The 25,450-nt window shown below is 38.9% G+C and overlaps 1 protein-coding gene across 1 annotated transcript in view; it reads right to left on the bottom strand.

Moving 5' to 3' along the window:
• The window catches only part of LOC107461036 (protein CLT2, chloroplastic), a gene marked incomplete in the record, with an annotated part of 5,248 nt that extends 549 nt beyond the window's left edge, over positions 1-4,699 (bottom strand). Inside the window, 9 exon segments of the mRNA XM_021128871.2 lie at positions 3-113; positions 580-703; positions 1,211-1,261; positions 1,397-1,432; positions 1,520-1,619; positions 2,080-2,195; positions 3,087-3,124; positions 3,582-3,727; positions 4,261-4,699. Coding sequence (XP_020984530.1) covers positions 3-113; positions 580-703; positions 1,211-1,261; positions 1,397-1,432; positions 1,520-1,619; positions 2,080-2,195; positions 3,087-3,124; positions 3,582-3,727; positions 4,261-4,631 — 1,093 coding nt within the window.
• Between the last annotated feature and the right edge of the window lie 20,751 nt (positions 4,700-25,450).

A 25,450-nucleotide genomic window follows, 5' to 3' on the forward strand; every position in this document is an offset into this window, starting at 1 on the left:
CATAAGAGAAGCAACAACTGCAGAGGAGGTTTTTACCACGTTAAGCAACGATATATTGAATGCCAAGTTGGTAACTATATAAAGCAGGGGAAGCCAGGGAGCACCGTCACAGCCTAAGACATGATGAACGAAAGTGGCCAAATTACAACTTGGGACAAGAAAGTTTCGAACAAATTATTAACGGGAAAGAAGAGCTTATAGATTCTCATTTTGATTGATTGGATGTAATGAAAGTCATGAGAGTTTATTGCCACCAAGCTCTCTTTTTTTTTATCTAGATTGGGCATATTTAAGAAATTCTGATCTGAAACATTTAAAATTATGATTCCACCATATAGGGTAGGTTATAAAATTATGATATGAAACCTGGTGAACCACATTGCAGTTGGAGATCCTAACATCAGAATCCCATGTTTTCGGTGAGATTTAAGTCACATAACGTGAAATTGGAATGTAGACGATAATACGAATGCACCCTAAAAAATGCCATGCTCATAATACATAATCTGATAGTGTTCTAAAAGCTAGATGATGTGGCAAGGCATGTACATCAATTCCGGTCAATGTATTAGAGCTTACTTGATTTATGAGTTCCAAGGTTCAGAAAGCAACCAGCTCCACTTTTAAGATACGAAGGAAGTTGAACGAATGGTATGCCTTTCAAGTTAGAAAGTAAAGGTAGAAAAAGAAGTACAAACAGAGCCTACAATATATACCAGAATCCAATCATAAATATACCTCAATTTCTAGGTAATAAACATAAAAAGTCCAAAAGTAAACTTGAAATGCCAATAAAATAGTGTTATGGACTCAAACTCAATGCACACTGAAAACTTAATAGATTTTTCGTGCAAGATATTAAATTCTCATTTGTGATCCATAAGATAGTGAAATCAAACATCGAGTATAAGCCATATAATTTTTCATCATGAAATTTCAGATAACCTTACCTCATGGTGTAACTATTGAAATTATAGGGGATGAATTGAAAAGAAGCAATAGAATATTAAACTAATGGTCCTATTCACATTAATATTTTATTTCGAGTGCAACTAGGGAAAGCATATGGTCCAATAAACCAAAAATAGTAATGAAAACTACAAGTTATTTTGGTATTCTAAAAGCGAAATGTATGGATTTTGGAAGGCACGGTAGGTAACTGCAATTCATATTGCATTTAAATCATCTCTAGTACTACAGCAAGTCATACCTGAAAGCCAGATCCAAAAGAATTGACCACAAATATATCTAGTGACTTCTGCTGCAGGTGAACAAGTCATACGTCAAATCATGCCCATACATGAAATGCCAACTGAAGACAAGGTCAACTGGTCTTAAAATTGCATCTCACCCCGCCCCCCAAAACCCAAATAATAATAATAATAATAATAATTACCTTCAATTGAATGGCATTATCAACGAAAACAGACTCCTGTCAACACATGAAATGAAAAGATTATTACAAGTTAGCCGGAAAAAAAAACACACACACACACACACACACTACTTATGAGTGAACCTTGATTACTGAAGCCGCAGCTTGAAAAGCACTGGAAACAATCATCAATGCTGGCCAAAAGAACTCAACTTCAGAGAGCATCTGACCCGTGTTTGAGCCACTGCAATTAGGGGAGACAAAAGATCAGATGGAGCCCACTTCATTTGAAGTGAAAGCAGAATTACACATCAGAGTCTAGGCACTAACTGCACAAGATTTGTATCCCAATAACCAGAATCCAAAGACAACAATTATTGCAGCTATTAACTGAAAAGCATACACAAACTGATCTCAAGTAATTCATTAATTTTTTAAACTGGGAAGGGGATCAGAAACCTCTGATATTTTGAGAAGAATATCATTCGTGAAAGCTCATTCACTAATCAATTATGCAGGATCTGAAATTTGAAGAAGACAATTTCTGATGTGCCCAAATGAAAACAAGCCATTCCCACATGAACTATTAATAACAAATATACATAAACTCATTTGACCTAGATGCTGAACTCAGACACAAGAAAATGAATATGGAGTGTACTGATCAGAAAATTGTATTTGTCCACATATACAAGTCAAAATACCTTGTAATAGACACCACAACTCCACTAGCTACAAGTAAACATCCAACCAATTGGTTGATTGAGTACCTTCTCCCCAAGAGAAGAACAGAAATCATTAGCTGCCAAACTAAAAAAGTCTGGAAAAAAAGAGAAATAGATCATAAGCATGCTTTGTTTTTTTAAATTTTAAATGCATACAATAGATAAGTAATTTTTTTCCCCAAGAAAGTGTAAAAGTGATAAGATTTCACTACTATTACCCCTCTCCCAGCAATAAGAAATGAACAATATCCCATCCATTTAAATACTCAAATGACATGAATGAAAAAATATTGAAAGGAGATGCATATCAAATATTGCCTGGCCATCAGGAACAATTCAAAATTGTTTGCCATAATATTATCTCAAACATTCTAGCTATGGTATTTCAGCAATATTCTTTCCATTAGATTATTTTCAAAGAAGACAGGACAAACATGCTAATGGTCAAATCCAAGAATATTTTCAAGACATGCTGCACTATGTTTTATAATAACAGCCTCCCAGTCACTGAGAGTGATTGCTACTGTGCTACATGCTACAGTTGCTACTGTTATGCAGACTTATGATGATAAAATGGTTTAGGTATAATGCCATCAAAGTGAGACACAGAACAGAATAAATAAAAATGTGAGGTGCTAGTTGTGTTAAAGTATTTTCGAATACGGAAGAAAGAGTACGAAAAATAACACCATTTCTTATTAGGAAGAAGCTAAAGCGCATTTAGGAGTATTGGTTTCTAAGATGCTACAAGTTGATCAACATCAAATTCTCTTACATAATGTCATTGCTAATGCTAAGATTTAGAAGGTTATGTAATTGATAAATGCAACTAATGGAAGCAAATTGAAAATTTCCAAAATGAGGCCCCAGAAAATGCCTGACAAATGAGAATGTCAAAATAAACTTCACAGATGTATAAAACTAAGGGCCGATGTATTCTGTCACCCTCTTTCTTTGATGACAAGAGCTAGTTAAATATTTAATACCTGACTCAATACGGGTATGACTGGTCCAGGAAGTACAGCTGCAGAACGTAATCAACATTCAATACATAAATATCGAGGCAAACATGTAGGCACTAGGCAGTAAGGCTATGCTTATCGATTGTTTCATTACCAACAGCAACAAGTCACTTACTCCCTAGTCCCTAGTCCCTACTACTAAAAGTGACATAATCATAGTTGTGCAGCTTAAATCTATTCAGCATACTATTTAGATACCCAATTAAGACAATTTAAATAGACATGTTGCCTATAATAGTTAGATATCAACAAAGCAAGCTTATCCTCAAAAAAGATACATAGTTGTGCAGCTTAAATCTATTCAGCATACTATTTAGATACCCAATTAAGACAATTTAAACAGACATGTTGCCTATAATAGTTAGATATCAACAAAGCAAGCTTATCCTCAAAAAAGATACAAGACTGTAAAATTAAACCTGAAAAAAAATAAATAAAAAGAAGGATCAGAATGAGTACCTGCAGCAAACATTCCAGTGGCCACACCCAAAGCTTCAAGAAACCCAATGGCCAGAAAGCGAAGTTTCGGAATGGCTAGCATCTCGTCACTTACAATACCTGCCCTATATCTGATATACAATATGCTAAAATACACAACCACATACCTGCATACATGACACAGATACAACAAACCACAGTTATTCTGAAGAAATTAATTCTGATATACTACCAATCAATTGAGACTTGTTTTATATGCATGAATTTTTGACATAAAAGTAATGCTATGTCCGTTTTTATACATTATAAGAAAACACTGTTACTCCACTCTCAACTAATAACACTTCTGTTTCATGTGAATAATGATTGGATGAGGGCAAAATATTATTTCTATACCAATCATCTATCAGACACAACATTGTTTAACCCAAACGACCAAACCATTATAATATGTGTGGACACTGGACACCCACTTTATCATCAAATTTTTAGCACGGTCCCACTCCAGTTCTCAAATCCTTATAACCTTTGAATGATCAAACAACATTATATATATAACTCTAAAGAGACACAACATAAACCCCAAAAGTAAAATTAATAACGAAAACAGAATTTTGGCAGTGAAAAGTAGCAAATGAAAATGCAAAAACAGCAACAGAGGAGCGACACTAAATTGAAAGCGAGAAATAAAAGCGTTTACCCAAATGTGGTGAACTGAGCAAGGAAAAAGGGGTAATCTTTCATGGGAACGAGAGCAAGCTTATAAAGCACACGATTAGCCACCGCCAATGTAACAGTTAGAGCAGCGGAACTGAACAAAACGAAATTCGTCGCACTTGATGAAGATGGTGAAGGATCATCGGTTGAGGACGAAGCTCGAATCTTGTGGCGATTGTTGTTGGTGGTGGTGGTTCTTGTTCTATTTGTGTGAGAGAATTTGAGGGGAAGCGGTTGAGAATTTGATGACATTGGTAACAGAAGTTGAAGCTTTGGTGTGTTGAGTTGTACGGATGATGAAGAAGGAGGGAAGAAGAAGAAGGAATGAAACGACGACGTTAGAGAATGCGTCATGGCGTTTTTGCGGAGAGAAATGAAATGCCAACGGTAATGGAACCGTTCTTACTTCTCTCACTTCTTGCTTTGAGCTTCGATTCCAAGAAGGAAGGAATAAATAAGGATTTTTTTTATTTATAAAATAAAAAAATTAATTATTTTTCGAAAAAGATTTTTTAGCTTTATTTTTAAGGATACCATTTTTTTTTGTATTAAGAGCAGGTTTGCTGCACCCAAGCTCGCCGCACCCCCGACTTATAGAGTTTGCCGTCCCCGGCGAACTTTATGATGAGTTCGGAGATAAAAGTAGGCTTGTTAGAGATCAAGCGGCAACAATTTTTTTAATTACTTTCTTCCTCATTGTTAACAATATTGCTATGATGTCAGGAAATCTATTATTATCCATTCATTATAATGGTGAAATAGTGTATGATGAAGAATGTTCAATTGTCTTTAGATCAAACCAACCGATAATTACGTATATGACACCGGAAGTCAACAGTTTAACAGTTTTGAAAAATTTGATATTGCATGCCCTCGGACAGCAAGAATCTAAAAGGCAAGGTTCTGAAAATCGGACCAGACCGGCTGGTCGAACAGGTTCAACTGGGAACCGACAACGCAAGCGGTCCAGTCCTCCCCTAATAACTGCTCGCAGGAAAACTGCTGAAAAATCGTCGAACCGGTCGAGAACCGAGCGGTTGGACCGGACTGATAACCGGCCGGTTCAGAGAAAACGACGCCGTTTTAAAATTGTTAAAAAAAAACAACCCTAGCCGCCTAGCCTTCCATCGTCGTCGGCCAACCCAGGTCCTCAGCACCGCCGGTGTCCCAGGTCCCTAGCACCGCTGCTTCTTCCTCCTCCCCGTGTCCGGAACCCAGTAACTCGGCAGGTCCCGGCTCTTCATCTTCACTGGCTTCTCGGCACGGACCCAGGTTAGTGGCTTCTCGTCTTCATCTTCACTGAATGTTTGGTCTTCTTCTTCAATTTTTTGGTTCTTCTTCTTCTTCACTGAACCCTAGTTTGCTTCGATCTTGGTTTCAACTGTTTCAAGTTGGTTCTGAAGGTTGGTTTTTCAATTCTTCTTTTGGTTTTGTCTTGTATTTGCTGGTTGCTAATGGTGGAAATTTTACAAATTTGCAAATTTTTATGTATGGTTCTGATTGTATGGTTCTGTATGTATAGTTCTGATGGCAGTTGCTGATAGTATTTTACTGGTTCTGATGGCAGTTGCTGATAATGTTTTACTGGTTCTGATGGCTCCTAATTTGTTTGTTGCAATATTGTTGAATGCTGTAGGCAGAATTTAGATATGGTATTGTTTATGATTTTTTTATTTTTCATTGTGATTAGTGACTTGTTAAGCTGCTGTTGTTGTTATGCTGCTGTTTTGTTATGGCACTGTGATTGTGTGATATTTAAAAGATAGAAGAGCAAGAAAAAGGATGCCAAAATAGAAAGGGTGAGCTTTATTATTGATGATTTTGAAAGAGGAGCAGGACCAAGAAGATTCTCTTATGAAGAGATTGTCTTTGCTATTAATGATTTTTCCCCAAAAAGGAAGTTAGGCCAAGGTGGATTTGGAGCAGTGTATAGAGGCTACTTTACTGATCTAGATTTGGTTGTTGCTGTTAAGAAGATATCAAGTGGATCAAGACAAGGGAAAAGAGAGTATGTAACTGAAGTCAAAGTCATCAGCAGGTTAAGGCATAGGAATCTTGTGCAACTCATAGGTTGGTGCCATGATCAAGGTGAGTTCCTTCTTGTTTATGAGTATATGCCAAATGGTAGTCTTCATGAAGAATGGGAACAGTGTGTTGTTCACAGAGATATCAAACCAAGCAATGTGATGTTGGATTCTAGTTTTGAATTTGGAATTTGTGATTAATGACTTGTTAAGCTGCTATTGTTGTTATGGCACTCTTGTTGTTATGCTGTTGTTTTGTAATGGTTGTTGCTGAATGCTAAAAATGGAAATCAAATCAAATGCTGGTTGTTGCTGAATGAGTAAGGTAGCTACCTACCAATGCCATATATAAATAAATTGATGAATGATGATGATGGTAGTGGAAGGAGAGTCAAAGTGTATAGGTAGTTGGTGATTTGTTATGCTTTCTTATTCAATGACTACTTGTTATGTTGATCCCTCAACTTGGAAACAACACTAGATCCCGATTATGGCTTGCTCAACAAGAAAAATCTATTGCTAAGAGATCTCAATTACAACAGATGAACGCAACACTGCCTAAGATTAAACCGAAAAGGTCATATTGCAAGGTTCAGGTTCATGTTCAGTTAGCATAATACCATAGAATGATCAACATTTTCTAACTGAACTAGCTCAACATTCTTTTGAAATTGATAATCCTTTGTCTCCTGACATTTCTAAATTAGAATCTGAGGTGTTAAGTGATCCTGTTAACCCTCAAAGTCAAAATTTAATATTTAAATTTTTTTTACTATTTAACTTTTGAGTTTGTATTTTGATAAGATCATATGAATTTGGTTGATGATTTTTTGTATAGTGTTTTAAATTTGGAAGATATTTTAGGATGTTTATTTATAATTTATTTATTATTTTATTCTAAAACGGTTTTTCCGGTTGAACCACTGGTTGGACCGGTTAGACCAATGAACCAGTGAACCAGTGACTAGAGCGGTTTGATGACCGGTCCGATTTTCAAAACCTTGCTAAAAGGGGTGAAAAAATTTACTACAGATATCCGACCGAGTTTGATGGCAATTGTTCATACACTGGCCCAATTACAAGACCCAGATCCAAACATTACCTAGAGGCCCGATCCGCAAGATTGGCCTTTCCCCGCAACCGACCTCCTCGTAAGAGGTCGGGCTTGACATAAGTTCCGCCAGAAAGAAGTCAGGACGAAGATTAGTTGGTAGATAATACTCATTCAAATAAGTAACTGTCACTAAAATCTCTCAACCCCCTTCTACGAGTCAAACCTTAACCTCCCTAAGATAAAGGGACGATTATCCTCCTAAAAAGACGGTGGTTATGGGTTCACCACTATAAGTACACTGACATCCTTCAGGTATCTCGAAGTTCCCATACTCTCTAAAGTTGCTTAGACCCTTGCTGACTTAGGCATCAGAGTATCTTTGCAGGTATCACCCCATTCTCTCTCATACATAAGTCGGAAGGAGGCTCCCAGGCGCGAACCCGCTCGAAGGCTTCTTCCATTAGACGATTGGGCCAATTTAACAAGTCCAGCCCATAAATCTCTGGTTACCCACTATAACATTGGCACCGTTGCCGGGGACCCGAGAGATCAACCTTCGATGGCAGACAATTCACCTGAAGATGGCCACGCCACGACTGATACAGAACAGGAAAATTTGAACATTGGAAATAATGACGCGGACATGACCCTCCACCAAGAGGCGGACGACCAGCATAGAGAAGATACCTCTGGGTTAAAAAACCTAAAGGTAAACTCCTTCGAGGGACGTGAATCAGAGAAAGAAGGACTACCCCACGCGGCTAAACTCATGGGATTGGTCCACGGCCATCAAGGACGTCTGGAGTAGCTGGAACACGAGTTAGAGCGACAGCGAGAGGCAGAGAGGAACTTGAGGAATGAAATAGAGCGACGAAAAGAGTTAGAAGAAAAACTCTTAAAGTTAGAATCTTCTTTCAAAAGTCGGAGCTCTCGCAATGATTGGGAAGATTCGCCCTTGGGAGGAGAGGATCCGTTCAGTGAGGACATAATGAGAGCAAAGGTTCCGAAGAATTTTAAAAGTCCTGACATGGACCTCTATGACGGGACCACCGATCCGAAATACTATTTGAGCAACTTTAAAAGTCGGATGTATTTGGTCGATGCTTCTGATGCTACTCGCTGCAAAGCTTTCCCGACTATTTTGACAAAAGCAGTGATGAAATGGTTTGACGGTCTTCCCCCAAGGTCCATGACTAGCTTCGACGACCTCTCGTGCAAATTCCTGATGCGGTTCTCCATCCAGAAGGATAAATTAAAGCATGCACCAAGCCTCCTGGGTGTAAAGCAGGAGGTAGGAGAACCTTTAAGAGACTGCATGGAAAGGTTCAATAAAGCATGCCTAGAGATCCAGGACCTGCCCACAGAAGCGGTAATAGTGGGCCTAGTAAATGGACTCAGAGAAGGCTCTTTCTCCCAGTCCATCTCAAAAAGGCACCCAACCTCCTTGAGCGATGTACAAGAAAGAGCTGAGAAGTACATCAACATGGAGGAAAATGCTAGACTGCGAGAGCCGAACTGCCGACCTGGGCATTCTAACTCATCGAAAGAGAAAGAAAAGGAGCCCAAGAAAAAAGAGGAGATCGGCCTTGAAAGGCCGAGGAGATATCACTCTTATACTCCTCTAAGAGCTTCCTTCGTTGATGTGTACCGAGAAATCTGCCATACTGAAAGACTACCACCCCCCAGGCCCATCAAAAATAAAAAGGGGGGTGGTCGCGGCGACTACTGCGAGTACCATAAGATGTATGGTCATTCAACAAATAATTGTTACAACCTTAAAAATGTGATAGGAAAGCTGGCCAGAGAAGGTCGGCTTGATAGATATCTCATGGAAAGGTCGGACAATCATGGAAAAAGAAAGCGAGATGACAGTGACCGAAGAGACCCACCACCACAGACCCTGGAGAGACATATACATATTATCTCGGGGGATTTGGGGGAGGGGGACTCACCAAATCATCTCGCAAAAGACACCTGAAGTGAGTCTACCAGGTCGGGAGCGAGTCTCCCAACCTTCCAACTATCTCATTCACCAAAGAGGATGCACAAGGGATCATCCCGGGACATGATGATCCCATAGTGATAACTATGATCCTAGCCAACGCCCATCTTCATAGAACTCTGGTAGATCAGGGAAGCTAGGCATGGAGGAGAAGGAGTTGAGAGCATACCCTGACACTCTATATGGGCTAGGTGGCACGCCAATAAAGCCACTAGGATACATTCCCCTCCACACGACTTTTGGAAAAGGGGAAAAATCCAGGACTCTGAGTGTCGACTTTATTGTCATCGAAGTAGGGCCAGCATATAATGCCTTAATAGGCAGAGCAACCCTAAATCAGCTCGGAGCAGTGGTGTCTATCCCTCATCTTTGCATGAAATTCCCGACACCCGAGGGAATAGCAACCATCAGGGGAGACCAGAAATTGGCAAGAAAATGCTACAATGAAAGCCTGAACTTGAGAGAGAAGGGCAAGGAAGTGCACACCATCGAGCTCGGTGGGGTTAGAACTAAAGAAGAGATGCGGCCGCAACGAGGGGAAAAACTGAGGAAGTACAGGTCGGAGAAGAGGAAGGAAAAAATACCAACATAGGGGCTAGCCTAGAAGGAGACCTGAAGCAAAGGCTGATAAAGCTCTTACAAGAAAATTTTGACCTCTTTGCCCGGAAAGCTTCTGACATGCCAGGGATAGACCCCGATCTCATGTCGCACAAGCTTTCAGTACACCCCGGAGCACGACCCGTACAACAGCGCAGAAGAAAGCTCGCACTAGAACGAGCTCAAGTGGTGGAAGAACAAGTACAAGCCCTCTTGGAAGCCGGGTTCATCAGAGAGGTCAAGTATCCGGCATGGCTGGCCAATGTAATGCTGGTCAGAAAACAAAACGGCAAGTGGAGGATGTGCGTTGACTACACCGACCTGAATAAGGCATGTCCTAAATACCCATGTCCACTTCCCAGTATTGATACCCTAGTATATTCTAGCTCAGGGTACCAATACTTTCCGTTTATGGATGCTTAATCGGGATACAATCAAATCCCAATGCACAAGCCGAATGAAGAAAAAACATCCTTCATCACGTCTAGGGCAAACTACTGCTACGTGGTCATGCCTTTTGGATTAAAAAATGCTGGAGCCATATACCAAAGGCTGATGAATAAGGTATTCGCTCCTTACCTTGGGAATTTATGGAAGTCTACGTATATGACATGTTGGTAAAGACCAAGGAGGACACCGACCTCTTGAGGGATCTCTCGTAAGTATTTAACACCATAAGGTTGCATGGGATGAGGCTTAACCCCGCAAAATGTACCTTCGTGATAGAGGCTGAAAAATTTATGGGATTTATGCTGACACAAAGAGGGATTGAAGTGAATCCCGACAAGTGCAAAGCCATTCTAGAAATGAAAAGCCCGACTTGCCTAAGAGAGGTCCAACAACTAAACGGCCGACTTGCCGCCCTCTCTAGATTCTTGGCGGGATCAGCATTGATATCCCTTCCACTGTTCTCTCTACTAAGGAAAGGATGCCAGTTCGAATGGACTTCAGAGTGCGAAGAATCATTCCAGAAGTTCAAAAGGTTCTTAAGCCAACCTCCAATTCTGACCCGACCAATAGTTAGGAAAGAGCTTGTCCTGTATTTGTCCGTAGCGGACAAAGCTGTAGCATCAGCTCTAATACGGGAAGATGAGGTTGGGTAGCATCCTATATATTTCACCAGCAAAGTCCTACAAGGTCCTGAGTTAAGGTACCAAAAACTGTAGAAGTTTATGTACTCCTTAGTAGTAGCCTCACGTTGGCTACGGCCTTACTTTCAAGCTCACACCATAAAGGTTCAAACGAACCAACCCATGAAGCAAATCCTTCAAAAGACGGATATTTCGGGAAGAATTGTTCAATGGGCAATAGAGCTCTCCGAGTTTAACCTAAAATACAAAACCTGGACGGCGATTAAAGCCCAATGCCTCACCGACTTCATAGCGGAATATGCAGGAGACAAAGAGGAAGAATCCACTACATGGGAACTATACGTAGATGGATCCTCAAAAAAAGTGGGAAGCGGTGCAGACATAATACTGGTCAATAAAGAGGGAACGCAAATAGAGGTTTCCCTCAAATTTAAATTTTTGGCTTCCGATAATCAGGCGGAATATGAAGCCTTGATCGTAGTATTAAAACTAGCGGAGGAAGTCGGTGCGACAAAAGTGATGATACTCATTGACTCTCAGGTGGTGACCTCCCAGATAAACGGAAAGTATCAGGCCAAAGATCCCAATATGAAAAGGTACTTGGAATATCTTAGGGATTTTGCAGAAACCGAGATCAAGCATATAACTCGGGATCTCAATAGCAGAACGGACGCCCTCTCCATGCTAGCAAGTACCAAGCCATGAGGGAATAATAAAAGCTTGATCCAGGAAACTCTCTAAGAGCCCTCTGTAGTAAAAACAGAGGCCAAACAAGATGTCCTTGAAATCTTTGGATTAGACCTCGGGTGTTTGAACCCTTTAGTCGAATACCTAAAATTCGACATCCTGCCCAAAGAAGAAAAAGAGGCTAAAAAGATCCGAAGGAAAGCACAAAGCTACACTCTGGTAAAAAATATTCTCTATAAAAGGGGAATATCAACACCACTATTAAAGTGCGTCCTGACATCAAGGACAGCTGAAGTCTTAGAAGAGGTCTACAATGGTATCTGTGGAAACCATCTCGGAGCGAGGTCCTAGCCAGAAAAGTCATCCGAGCTGGGTTCTACTGGCCGACTTTGCAAAAAGATGCCACAGAATTCGTGAAGAAGTGCCAGACATGCCAAATGCATGCAAACTTCCATGTTGCTCCCCTCTAAAGAACTGGTAAGTATAACTTCTCCATGGCCGTTCGAAAAATGGGGATTGGACTTACTAGGACCATTCTCCCAAGCGCCTGGGCAAGTAAAATACCTAATAGTAGAAGTAGACTACTTCACGAAGTGGATAGAAGCAGAACCATTGGTCACCATCACCGCTCAGAGAAGTTGGAAGTTCCTCTACAAAAACATTATCACAAGGTATGGAATACCTCACTCCATCACCACAGATAATGGCACTCAGTTCACCAACTCGACCTTCAGGAACCTGGTATCCAGCATGAAGATCAAGCATCAATTTACCTCGGTAGAACACCCACAGGCAAATGGGCAAGCTGAGGCAGCCAATAAAGTCATACTGGCGGGACTAAAGAAAAGGTTGCAAGAGGCAAAGGGAGCTTGGGCTGAGGAGATCCCACAAGTACTTTGGGCTTATCGGACTACACCTCAGTCTGCCACAGGAGAAACACCCTTCCGACTAACTTATGGCATAGAAGCCATGATACCCGTTGAAGTCAACGAGTAGAGTCCAAGGGTGAGCTTCTATGATGAGGTTGGAAATATACGAGGGCACAAAGAAGAACTTGAGCTCCTCCCCGAAGTCCGAGAGCAAGCTGAGATAAGAGAAGTGACCTTGAAGCAAAGGATGGCGAATATGTACAATAAAAGGGTCATTCAGAGAAGCTTCACCCCAGACGACTTGGTCTTAATCAGAAACGACATAGGAGTCAACAAGTCTGGGGAAGGAAAGCTTGCTGCCAATTGGAAAGCACTATACAAAATTAGAGAGGTCTTAGGAAAGGGCTACTATAAGGTGATCGACTTAAATGGGACCGAGCTACCTAGGTCATGGCATGCTTGTAATATGAAAAGGTACTATAGTTAAAAGCGAACCCGGCTCCCTGATGTACTCTTTTTCCAACTTCATGGTTTTCTCCCAAAAGAAAATGGTTTTTCCTGAAGGGGGATTTTTAACGAGGCATCAAAGTGGGGACTAAGGGGCAACAAAATTGTCAAAACCCTTAGTAGCAAAAAGTGCCTTTGCAAATAAATAAAGATCTTTTTCCGATATCTCTTTAAATTCCTTTTTATAGTGTTCTCACTCTTTCTATGAAATACGCCGACTTAAGCTCGACAAAACATGAAAATCCCATGAACCGACCTCAATGGTCGTTAGGATAAAATGACGAGGTACAAGTCGGTGTAAAGAGGTTATAAAAGTAGATCATGAAAGAACTCGGAAAACTAATCGACTTACAAGTCGGAAAAACTGAGAAGAAATGAAATGCATCACATAAATAACCTAAGGTGTGGAAACTCAATAAAGGAAAATTGAGTACGAGGAATACCAAAAAGAGATAAGAAAATTCATCAAAAAAACCAAAGGCAGAAACTGTCCCCAAGTCTTCAAGAAAAGTTCAAGATAACCTAGACAAAGGGCAGCTGGCCAAGGTAAAAGTTTTTTCAAAACAAAGGGTTTTTCAACAAAAGAAAAAGATCAAAAAGGTTTTCTCAAAACCTAAATAGAAAGCATGCAGGCCAACGTAAACCTAAAACCCTTATAAAAAAAATGGTATTTTTAATTTTGTTTTCGGCCACAAAGGGCCAAGAAGTGTTAGGAAACAACCACCACAATAAACATAAAAATTGTTTAAAAAATGAGGGACCCACAGTAATACCTTACGTGAGTAAGGGTCGATCCCACGAAGATTGATGGATTAAGCAACAGTTATTGAGTGATAGGCTTAATTAGGCAAGCAGAAAAGGGTTTTGAGATGTTCAAAAGGTTTAAGTTCGAATTCAAAATATCAAAAGTATAAACAATTAAATAAATTGGGAATAAAATATGGATAAACAGTTAAGGCTTTAGAGTTATCTATTTTTTTCGGATTAACTTTTCTTACTAACTATTTTAATTATGTAGGATTTAATTTATGGCAAACTATATGTGACTAGACCCTAATTCCTTAGACCTTCCTAGTCTCCTCTAAAATTCATTAACTGCCAATTCCTTGGTCAATTAATTCCAATTAAAGGGTACATGATCAAATTCCAGTTTGCATGCCACAAAAACTCTAATTACCCAAAGAATAAAAGGATTATATGTCACGTATCCCGTTAAATCCAGATAATTAGAATTTAGGAGAATATGTTTTCAAGTTCTACTCAAATTCATAAGATAAAGAACGAAAACAATTCTTAAATATAAATCCAAAACATAAATTAAAATAGAAAAAGTAATAAAATCAATCCATACAAATAGACAGAGCTCCTAACCTTAACAGTAGAGGATTAGTTGCTCATGGAATGTGAGATGTAAATTTCTATAGAATTCCCTAATGGAATCCCTCTAATCTAATGTCTGAATAGAAGAAAAGTCTCCCCTATTTATAACTAATCCTAATTAATTTAAAATCTAATTATCTAAAAATAAAAATAGTATCTTTTCCTAAAAGATAAGATTTGAATTTAAATTTGAATTAATTTATAGATCTTCAGTTGATGGGTGGGGACCACTTGCTTTGTCCATTCTGCAGCTTCTAATCTGTATTTTCTGGGCTGGAAAGTGGGTCAAAACATCCCAGAATTCGCCTCCAGCGTCATTTGTATTTTTGCAGATCGCGCATGTGACGCGTCCGCGTCGTCCACGCGTTCGCGTCATTTGTACATATTCCAGTCCACGCGTTCACGTCAGGCACGTGATCGCGTCAATGCGATTTCTCCATTCCGCGCGGTCGCATAAGCCATGCGACCGCGTCGGTCTTCGCTGGTCATCTCTTTGATTTCTTCTTTTTCTCTGCAGAAACTTCATCAAATCCCTCCAAATGCTACCTAAAATAAATAAAATTGCACAAAACTCAAAATAGCATTCATAGTGGCTAAAATATAATTAACTCTTAATTAAACTTAACAAATTAGATTCAAATTCACTAGGAAAAGATAGATAAGATGCTCACGCATCACAACACCAAACTTAAACTGTTGCTTGCCCTCAAGCAACCAAAACTAATATAAGCTTAGGATGTGAATTTGCATGAGAATGAGAGTTCGATTAAGCTCATGTCTCTTTTTATAGTGGGGTTTCTAACTGTAATCCTGAATAGGTTTGGCATCTCACTCTCCTTTGAATCAGAAGGATGTCACTATCATCTGGAATCAGAATCCGGATAATATTATGAATTCTCTGATCTTTTATATTTCAGTTTAATCCTTGAACACAACAAAATTTACTTTAATTTATTTTTCTTTGGTGCTTTGCACCTTTGAGCCTAGCCGTGACTTTAAATGTTTTGTCTCAAGCTTTACTTGACACAGAAACACCACAAGCACTTAACTGGGGAACTCACTTTGAGTTCTAATTTTTCTTTTAATTACTCCCAGACAGCGGTGCTCAAAGCCTTTGGCATACTCTGTTAAACGCATTTGGTCTCAACTCTAAGTGTTCTGTCTCAAGGATTACTTGACACAATCACACCACAAGCATATGACTAGGGAAACAACTCTTTGAGCTTTTAATCATGTCCGACCTCCCTAGTCATTGATGCTCAGAGCCTTGGACCTTGCTTTTATTATTATTTATTTATTTATATAATGATTTTTTCTTTTGCTGTTTCTTTTGCTTCAAGGATTAAATTTTTGTTTTTTTTTCGGAGAAGTCATAATAATTCTCTAAATTCCTGTTCTTTATACATCAACATCCCTTAATTCAAATTCAAATATGCACTGTTCATATCATGCATTCAAAAATCACAGAAAATACCACCACATTTAAGTAAATAAGACTATTCTTAGAATTAAACTTAATTTCTCATGCAATACATCACTTCTTTTTCTTTTCTTTTTGGATTCAAATTCAGTGAGTAGTACATGAAACATCTTTTCAGCATAAAAAAAAGGAAACTAAACTAGTCCTAGGATTCTAACTAATAAAGGATCATGCAACAAATAAAACAAAATAGCAGAAAACCGGAACATAACATAGAAAAACTTGGTGCGGGATTTATAACCCACACTTACTAACTGGCAAGTGCACCAGGTCGTACCAAGTAATACCTTACATGAGTAAGGGTCGATCCCACGAGGATTGATGGATCAAGCAACAATGATTGATTGATTGGGTTAGTTAGGCAAGCAAAAATTGGTTTTGAGATGTTCAAAAGGTTTAAGTTCGAACTTAGAATATCAAAAGGATAGACAAATAAATGAGTTGGGAATAAAATGTTGAGAAAGCAGTTAAGGTTTCAGAGTTATCTATTTTCCAGATTTATTTTTATCACTAACTAATTTAATCATGCAAGATATAATTTCATGGCAAACTATATGTGACTAGGCCCTAATTCCTTAGACCTTCCTAGTCTCCTCTAAAATTCATTAATTGCCAATTCCTTGGTCAATTAATTCCAATTAGAGGGTGATGATCAATTTCTAGTTTATATGCCAAAAAATCCTAATTATCCACAAATAAAGGGATTATATGTCACATATCCCATTAAATACAAACAATTAGAAATTCAGTATAATATGTTTTCAAGCTGTTGTTCAAGTAAAGAGCTTTTCCAAGTTTTACAAGAACTCAATTAGAACATGGGTCATACTTCCGTTCCACCCAATATTCATAAAATTTAGAGCGAAAACAATTATTGAAATATAAATCAAAACATGAATAAATTAGAAAGATCAAACGAATTAATCCATTACAAATAGACAAAGCTCCTAACCTTAACAATGAAGGATTAGTTGCTCATGGTTCAGAGAAGAAAAATAAGGGTTATCGTAACAATCTGGTATCCTGTCTAAATGTACAGAGTTTCTATTTATAACTAATACTCTTAAATCTAAAATCTAATTATCTAAAAATAAAAATAATATCTTTTCCTAAAAGATAATATTTGAATTTAAATTTGAATTAATTGACAAGTCTTCAGCTGATGGGTGGGGACCACTTGCTTTGTCCATTCTGCAGCTTCTAATATGTATTTTCTAGACTGAAAACTGAGTCAAAATGTGGCCCAAAATCCACGCCAGTGATTTCTGTAATTTCTGCAGATCGCGCACGTCACGCGTACGCGTCAGTCACGCGTACGCGTCACTAGTCTTCTTCACAAGTCACGCAGACGCGTCGGTCACGCGGCCGCGTCATTTGTGCAGATTCCAGTCCACGCATTCGCGTCATGTACGCGATCACGTCATTGTGATTTCTCCATTCCGCGCAGTCGCGTGAGCCATGCGTCCGCGTTGGTCTTCGCTGGTCATCTCTTTGGTTTCTTCTTTTTCTCTGCAGAAACTTCATCAAATCCCTCCGAATGCTATCTAAAATAAATAAATTTGCACAAAAATCAAAAGAGCATCCATAATGGCTAAAATATAATTAATTCTAAATTAAACTCAACAATTTAGATGCAAATTCACTAGGAAAAGATAGACAAGATGCTCACGCATCACCGGGCCCCCATATAGCCATCATAAAATTAATTAAAAGAAAGAAGGTCACCACCACCAAGAGGAAGATCATCGCCAGAGCCAGGGAGAGCAATTGGAGCACCATCAGGACCAGGGAGAGAAGTCGGAGCAGTACCAATGGAAGACAGAGCGAGTTGATCGGTACCCTTCTCAGGAGCCTTTGAAGAACTCGGGGCATCTCCTGATCAAGGGGGATTCCATTATCCTCTAACCCCGAGTCTTCAACTCGGATTCGGAAACAGGTCGGGGAGGAGAAACAATGGCCCCGTCAACAACAATCTTATCAGGGTCCAAAGGAGAGAGATCCAGGTCGGGAGCAATAACCCCGACCTGTTCTTTGAAGATCCTCCACGCCTCCTCAGCTCCTTCAGCGGTAGAGTCCTCTAGCTCCACGTAGGCATCCCGAGCTCTCACAAAATCCTTCTTCACCTCCACAAGGTCCTCAAACAAGTTCGTATAGCTCTGCTCTACCTTCTCCCTCAGACCCTCCACCATGACAAACTGGCCCATCAACTTCTTCTCCCTCTCCCGGAGACGATCCCTCTCCTCTCCTTCTTGATATAAGAGAATCCTCCCCTCTAGCTCCTCAACCCTCATGGACGAACCCAAAGAGCGGAGGGGAGTCTTCTCAAAAATATCCAGAAGCTTCGTGCACACCCCCGCCGCCCTAACACTCCCCTGAACCAGAAGATCAAGGTGGTTTCGAACGGAAGCATCATCCATACTTATACGAGTATGAGGATAGATATGATTCCGAACGAACTGAGGCGCATTAGACTTGGCCTCACCCTCAAAAGAAGAGCTAGACTCTAAAGTCTTGCGCTTCTTCTTCTCTGGCTCAGGAGAAGATCGGGGAGGAGGGGATGGAAGAGAAGAGGCTGAAGAAGATATGACAATAGGTCGGGTGGGGTCCCCAAGTTTTGAGGAGGAGGAGGAAGGCCTGCAGCCATAGCACCACCAGACCTGGCGCGAGACCTCGACTTGGCCTCCTGGACCATCTGATAAAACTTTCAAGAATTTTTCTTCACCATTTCTGCAAAAGCCATTAGACAGAAAGTCAGCATACAAGTCGGAGAAGACAACTCGGAAAAACTATCAGGTTGAACACTTGACATAAAAACATAATGCTACCTAATTGGGCCTGCACAAAGGTTAGAGACCCCTGCAGGAACTTTTTTGTCTCTAAATAAGAGGCTCTTCCCCATGCTTCTCGGAAGAACCCAAGGATGGCCGCCTCCACCTCATCCAGGTCATCTAACTCATATTTTTCACAGGGAGAAGACTTCGACCAGTACAGAGGAAAGCGAGGAGAAAAATTTTGGTCTAGAAGAAAGGGGTGGTAACCCTCTACAGCTTGCACTTTAAAAAAGAAATTTTTGAAATCACGGAAGGATTCGTCAAAGAGGGTGAAAACTCTCCGGCCTTGTATGGCCCGGAAAGACACCCATTTATGTTTGTTATTTTGCCCACTAAAGGGCTTGGTCATGTGAAAAAGATAAAAGAATATCTTTAAAGAGGTCGGAAAATCTAGTGCATGGCTGACAAATTGATAAATTTTTAGAAACCCCCAAGAATTGGGATGAAGCTGGGTAGGGGCAACGCGCCAATGAGATAAAATGGCTATCTCGAAGTCGAAAAAAGGAAGAAAAATACCTAAACGGGTGAACAGACTGTCATACATAAAAAAGAAATGAGGGTCCGCATCAAAAGCCCTCCCAAAACAAACCCGGTCTTCCGGACCGGGGCCACCAGTTCATATTTCGGCTCATCTTCATCAGAAGCACAAATCCTATGATGCATGTGAAGGTCAGTGATATAGTCATCAGTATCCACAAAAGGTTCTTCCCCAAGAACCGTAACATCCACCCACTGAGTAAGGGATTCTATAGAAGACATCTTTTTTCAAAAATGAAAAGGATTGCGAAACCTACAAAGGAAAAAGAAAAAAAGGATAAAAAATAGGGTCTCTAAGGGGCTTGGGGTTAGATCCTCAATAAAACAGAATCACTAAGCCTACGGTCAATACTCCTCTCAAAGCTAAAAAACATGCAAATAAAATCATTTATAAAAGAGGAGAAGAGAAAAAACTGACCTTTACTTTCGAAGGATCAGGGGTGCAACAGCAGTTGATCGAAAAAAAGGAAGCTTTCTTTCAAAACAGAGTGTGTAAGTGAGAAAGTTTTCAGAAACGAAACAAGGGAAGAGAGGGGAAAAGTATTTATAAGCACGTTAGGGGCATAAAGGTAAAACGACGCAACCATTTAAGAGCTGCACCTTACCAATGTAACCGCCCCCGCGTGTAAATGCTCAAGCCTCTAAGAGACGTGACGTTTGATTATACGCGACGGTTAAAGAAATTTAAATCACGTCGGCTCTTGAAAATCACGTCGGTTCTTCAACAAGTCAGCTACAACCCCGAGCTGAATACTCAAGCCCAACTCGCAAAGGAACTTGGACTCAAGTAGGGGCACTATTCATACCCTGGCCCAATTACAAGACCCAGATCCAAACATTACCTAGAGGCCCAATCCATAAGATTGGCCTTCCCCCGCAACTAACCTCCTCATAAGAGGTCGGGCTCGACATAGGTTCCGCCAGAAAGAAGTCAGGACGAAGATTAGTTGGCAGATAACACTCATTCAAATAAGTAACTACTCCTAAAATCTCTCAACCCCCTTCTACGAGTCAAACCTTAACCTCCCTAAGATAAAGGGATGGTTATCCTCCTAAAAAGACGGAACCACTCCAACGGTGGTTATGAGTTCACCACTATAAGTACACTGACATCCTTCAGGTATCTCGAAGTTCCCATACTCTCTAAACTTGCTTAGACCCTTGCTGACTTAGGCTTTGGAGTGTCTTTGCAGGTACCACTCCCCATTCTCTCTCATACATAAGTCAGAAGGAGGCTCCCAGGCACGAACTCGCTCGAAGGCTTCTTCCATTAGACGATTGGGCCAACTTAACAAGTCCAGCCCATAAATCTCTGGTTACCCACTGTAACAGTAATTATTTTATAAAAAGTATATTACAGTTGTGTTGTCTTTGTCTCTGTTACTAGTATATTTATTAGATCATCATTGTGAGCGATATTTCTATTGCTTTGAATTAGGTACCGGTTGCGCGACGACGAGGACGTACGGCTTATAAGGTCGTGGCACAACCGATGGACCAATATTCATCTGTTGGAATTATACGTGTTTCTTGTTGACTTTGGTGGCCGAGGATCATCTGCAGATACTGTCGATGATAGTCTGACGAGTGGAGTTGTTAGACGAACTATCAGAAGGACCATGGTGGATCTAAATATGCCACCTGAGGGTAGTCAGAAGGGGTCTAATGTTGAAGTTCGTAACATTGACTTAATGGATGACGGTCTTGAAAGTCATGACGGTTCTGCTATCAGAGATCCGATGATGGAGCAGTATGAAGTCAACCCCGATGATAGAGATGATACTGACGAAGAACCACTTGAAATCCCTGATGATGGTGACGAAGAAGTGAAGATGAACTACTATGGTGACACACAAATTGCTCTGACACAGCCTGCCATTTCTTGACCATATGACCGACCGAATCATTTCACTAGGTTGAATCTCGATGCAATGTCTTCGGATTGGTCGTTTACCCAAGGAGGTCCTGAAGAAGACCCAAGCAACGAGTTTGAGGTTGGACAACAATTTGGGAACAAGGAAGAAGTCATGTTGGCAGTTAAGCAGTACAGCATCAGGAGGACTGCGGAGTACAAGATAGTAGAGAGTGACCATTGGAGGTACAATGCACGATGTATCCAATTCGGACCCGGTTGTAATTGGAGCATACTTATATCATATCGTCGAAAGCAAGAAAGGTGGGAGGTTAGGAGATACACTGTTCCTCATTCTTGCATGCAAACTTCCATGGGGCAAAATCATCATAAGTTGAATTCGAAAGTGATTGCACAACACATTTTCACAACGGTCAAGGCCGATCCAACAATCAGCATCAGGGTTCTACAAGGAGGTGTAGAGAATCACTTTGGTTACAAGGCATCGTACTAACGGGAAAGCTACAAGCATCAAACCCATCGGGCCATACTAACGGAATACGGTGGTAGGCCCAAGAAAGCATCAAGTTGACGCATCCTCCCAAGTTACGCTGACCATGCTCTGTGGCCCGGCACATCTGGCGGTATAGCCGTGCCAGCACAGTCGAACTCCACGACAACCGGCCACACGCATCAAGGTCTTCCAACAGGGGAAGCCACCTGATATGCACCCGAGAGTCAGATGCATCGAGGAAGAGGATACCACCTATCAACTGCATGATATCCTCTCGTATATCTCATCAGGCGCTCCTCTATGGCATCCTGCTCTAGCTCTCCGCAAACCTGCTGTGGAACCAAGTGAGTTTCACAGTCCACTTCGTCTAAGACTGTCTGTCCTCTGGGCTGGGAACAACACCCAGTATCTGCTCACATAACTCCTCAATGGTCCGTCCCTGGTGGTGCTGCTCCCACCCACCTATGCATCCGGATCACTGTCAATCCTGAGTTCCAACTGATTAGGCCACGTCCTGCAGGGTGATATTCATCTCCCCGCACGGTAAATGAAATGTATGGGACTCAGGCCTCCACCTCTCTATCAACGCCGAGGCAAGAGACCAATCATGCTCAAACTCAACCATATATGCGACGTACTCAAACCCAACTCTTCTCAGATATGGCCTAATCTGCTCCGGCGGCCATGTCATCAAATTACGTCTGGTGCACAAGAACGAGGCGCCTACCAAACAGGAAAAAAATTTTAATACAAAAGGGTAGTGTGAATAAATACAATAGCAAGTTCACTTTTATTCAATACAATAAAATAAAAAAAAAGGTTAAAAAATCATACCACTCGATCAAGCCTCCCCGTGATGTGCTCAGCGTGATCCAATCTATACATCTCATGCTCATAACCCAATAACTGTTGCTCCATCGAAACACAATCTAGTAAAATAAAATCACACACTAGATTATTAAAAAATAAACTAAATAAAAAATACCTTATAAACCTACTAACTTTAAGCTTACCCTATTTAACTGACGTCGTCATGTTACCAATTAATTTATAACTAACTTAACCCTAAATTTTATTACTCACGTTTCTTTCTTATCTAACTTAAACTAATTGATTATTCGACTGATTACCTTCTAATTCACAATGCAATCTAATACCTCTGACTAAATTATCTAATAATATACTTTCCTATATTCTTTAATATCTTTATAGACAACCACTAAACTAAAAGATGGTGACATAAAATAATCTACATAACATAACAACTCTTAAAAGTACGTCTAACTAACTAACATGTAAACAATAAATCTGTTATTCTAACCTACAAACGATTTATACCTAACAATTTTACCTAACATGTAAACAGTAAACCAAATAATTCTAATTAACATAAAAAATAGACTATTATTTACTAACCTGGAACTGAGAAAATCGCCCATACTAAACTTTACGGATGTCGAAAAGACAAAAAAAAGTAACAGAAAAAATTTGAAAGAGAGAATAGGAAAAGAAAGGGACAAACAAAAATGATCCCACCAGTATATATAATCTGCCGAATTCATCATAGAGTTCACCGGGAGGGAGGGGGGAGGGACTCTATATAAATTATAAAGTTCGCCGAGAATGCGGCAAACTTGCTCTTAATACAAAGAAAAAATCATATCCTTAAAAATAAAACTGAAAAATCTTTTCTAAGAAAATAATTAATTTTTTTATTTTATAAATAAAAAAATCTGAATAAATAAGGTACTTTCACTTTTGTTTCATTTTATTTTTATAAAACTTTAAAAATTAAAAACATTAAAAATAAAAATCAAAATAAAGATAAAAACACAAATCAAATATATTTAATACTCAAATTAATCAAATAAAAAATAAAAAACTACAATAAATACGCTTCGAAAAACCACTTTTTAATTTTGATATTAAAAAAATTGATGTGTTATCTACCATTATTTAGGTTTTGATGACACAAACTGAAGACTAGCTTTTTTTAAAATTTTTAAATTTTGACCCACCGATTTGGGTTTTAAATTTTTTTTTTTAACTACAAAACTTATCTTCCGATTTGCTACACACTTGACAAAAAAATTGCACACAAAATAATAGAGTCCAATTTGTTCATCAATTAAGTTTGAGCATAAATCATAGGCTAAGTTTTCTCTCTCTCACAATACCTACCCTTCAATTTGTGTATTATTGTTTAAAAAAAAATTAACTCCATATCAATACAATACACCCCAATAACCCATAAGAACGCATAACATGTAATAGTTAGATTTTAGAAAATATTTTTGTTTTGATCATTATTTTCAATATTTAAAAAATGAAAACACTGAAAATATATTTGGTTTGATTGTTTTCAATATATTAAAAATCTTTAAAATAATATTATATGATTAAATAGGCAACCAGAATGTCATAGTCATACATAAATATATTCTTCTTAAAATATCATAGTTATTCATAAATTTATTTCATTTCTCTTAAATTTTAAATAGTTCTTTCGTAAGTATAAATACAATTTTTTTTTTGAAATAAAGAAGCTCAACACAACAATGGAGTAAATAAGTAAAAAACAGACAAGATAACACCTATTGAAATCATATAGACATATCTTAGATCAAATATCCCAACGTCATTTTCGGTATTATCATCAACAAAAAAAAGATCCTCACCCTTTCACTCCTTGTAATGAAGAAGGGACATATTGACGATCTCTTTTACACTGTTCCTTTTATTCTGAAACACCTTCCTGTTTCTTTTTAATCAGATATTCCAAACTACAGCAAAGAACAAATAAACTTTATGAAATAAAATAAATTAATATAAATAAAATGACAATATTTTAACTTAACATACGACGTATAAGTTTTGTCATACTTTTTTCGAGACATTTACTTTATTAGATGAAATTTTTTATATAACCCTATTCGAGCTAGCAAAGTTAAAAACTTACTATATGCAATGCTTAGTGGATTATACTTTTTCTTTAGTCTAGCTACATCGAAATATTTCCCAACAATTGTAGTCAGTTTATTATTTATTTTTTCTTAAACTGCTGTCTTAAAATATTGAACATTGCAGCTACCCATTCTTCACTCGCTCATACAGTATATCGATAAAAGCTTTTGTATTTTCATTGGACTATTCTTTGCTAATTTTAGTTTCATATTTTTTCCCTCTTATGCTAATTAATCAACTACTATTAAATATGAGACGCAATAAAAAAAAAAAAAGAGATATCAATAATGTTACATGTGATTGTTAGCAATAGGAGTAGAAGTAAAACAAAATCTAGCCTCTTAAAAAAACAGCACAATGCTAAAATTGGGAGAAACCAAAATCCCCAAAATGTCATTTCAAAAATAGAAATGCATAAAAAAAAGAATGTTTAAAAAAAATTGACCAAAAGAATAGTGATAGGAGGCAGCACGAATGAGAGCAACAACCAATTTAAAAAAGAGTTAAGAGAATAGAGAGAGGTACCACCAGGTGCAGTCAACTTCACATGAAATTAATAGTTAAAAGTCGTTAGATGATTTAACTGATTTGATTAAATTTTCATCTAACAACTCTCAGTTATCAACTTCACGTAAAGTCGACTGCACCTGAGTTTCCACCATAGCAAGAATGGAAGCCGCTCAAAAAAAAAGAGATAAATTTAGAGAAAATACGGTTTTTTTTTTTTGTGACGAGAATCTAAATATTTGTGACCCCACATTTTCAAAGTTTTCAAATGAAAATG

Source organism: Arachis duranensis, chromosome 8 (assembly GCF_000817695.3).
Source record: "Arachis duranensis cultivar V14167 chromosome 8, aradu.V14167.gnm2.J7QH, whole genome shotgun sequence".
Lineage (NCBI taxonomy): Eukaryota > Viridiplantae > Streptophyta > Magnoliopsida > Fabales > Fabaceae > Arachis > Arachis duranensis.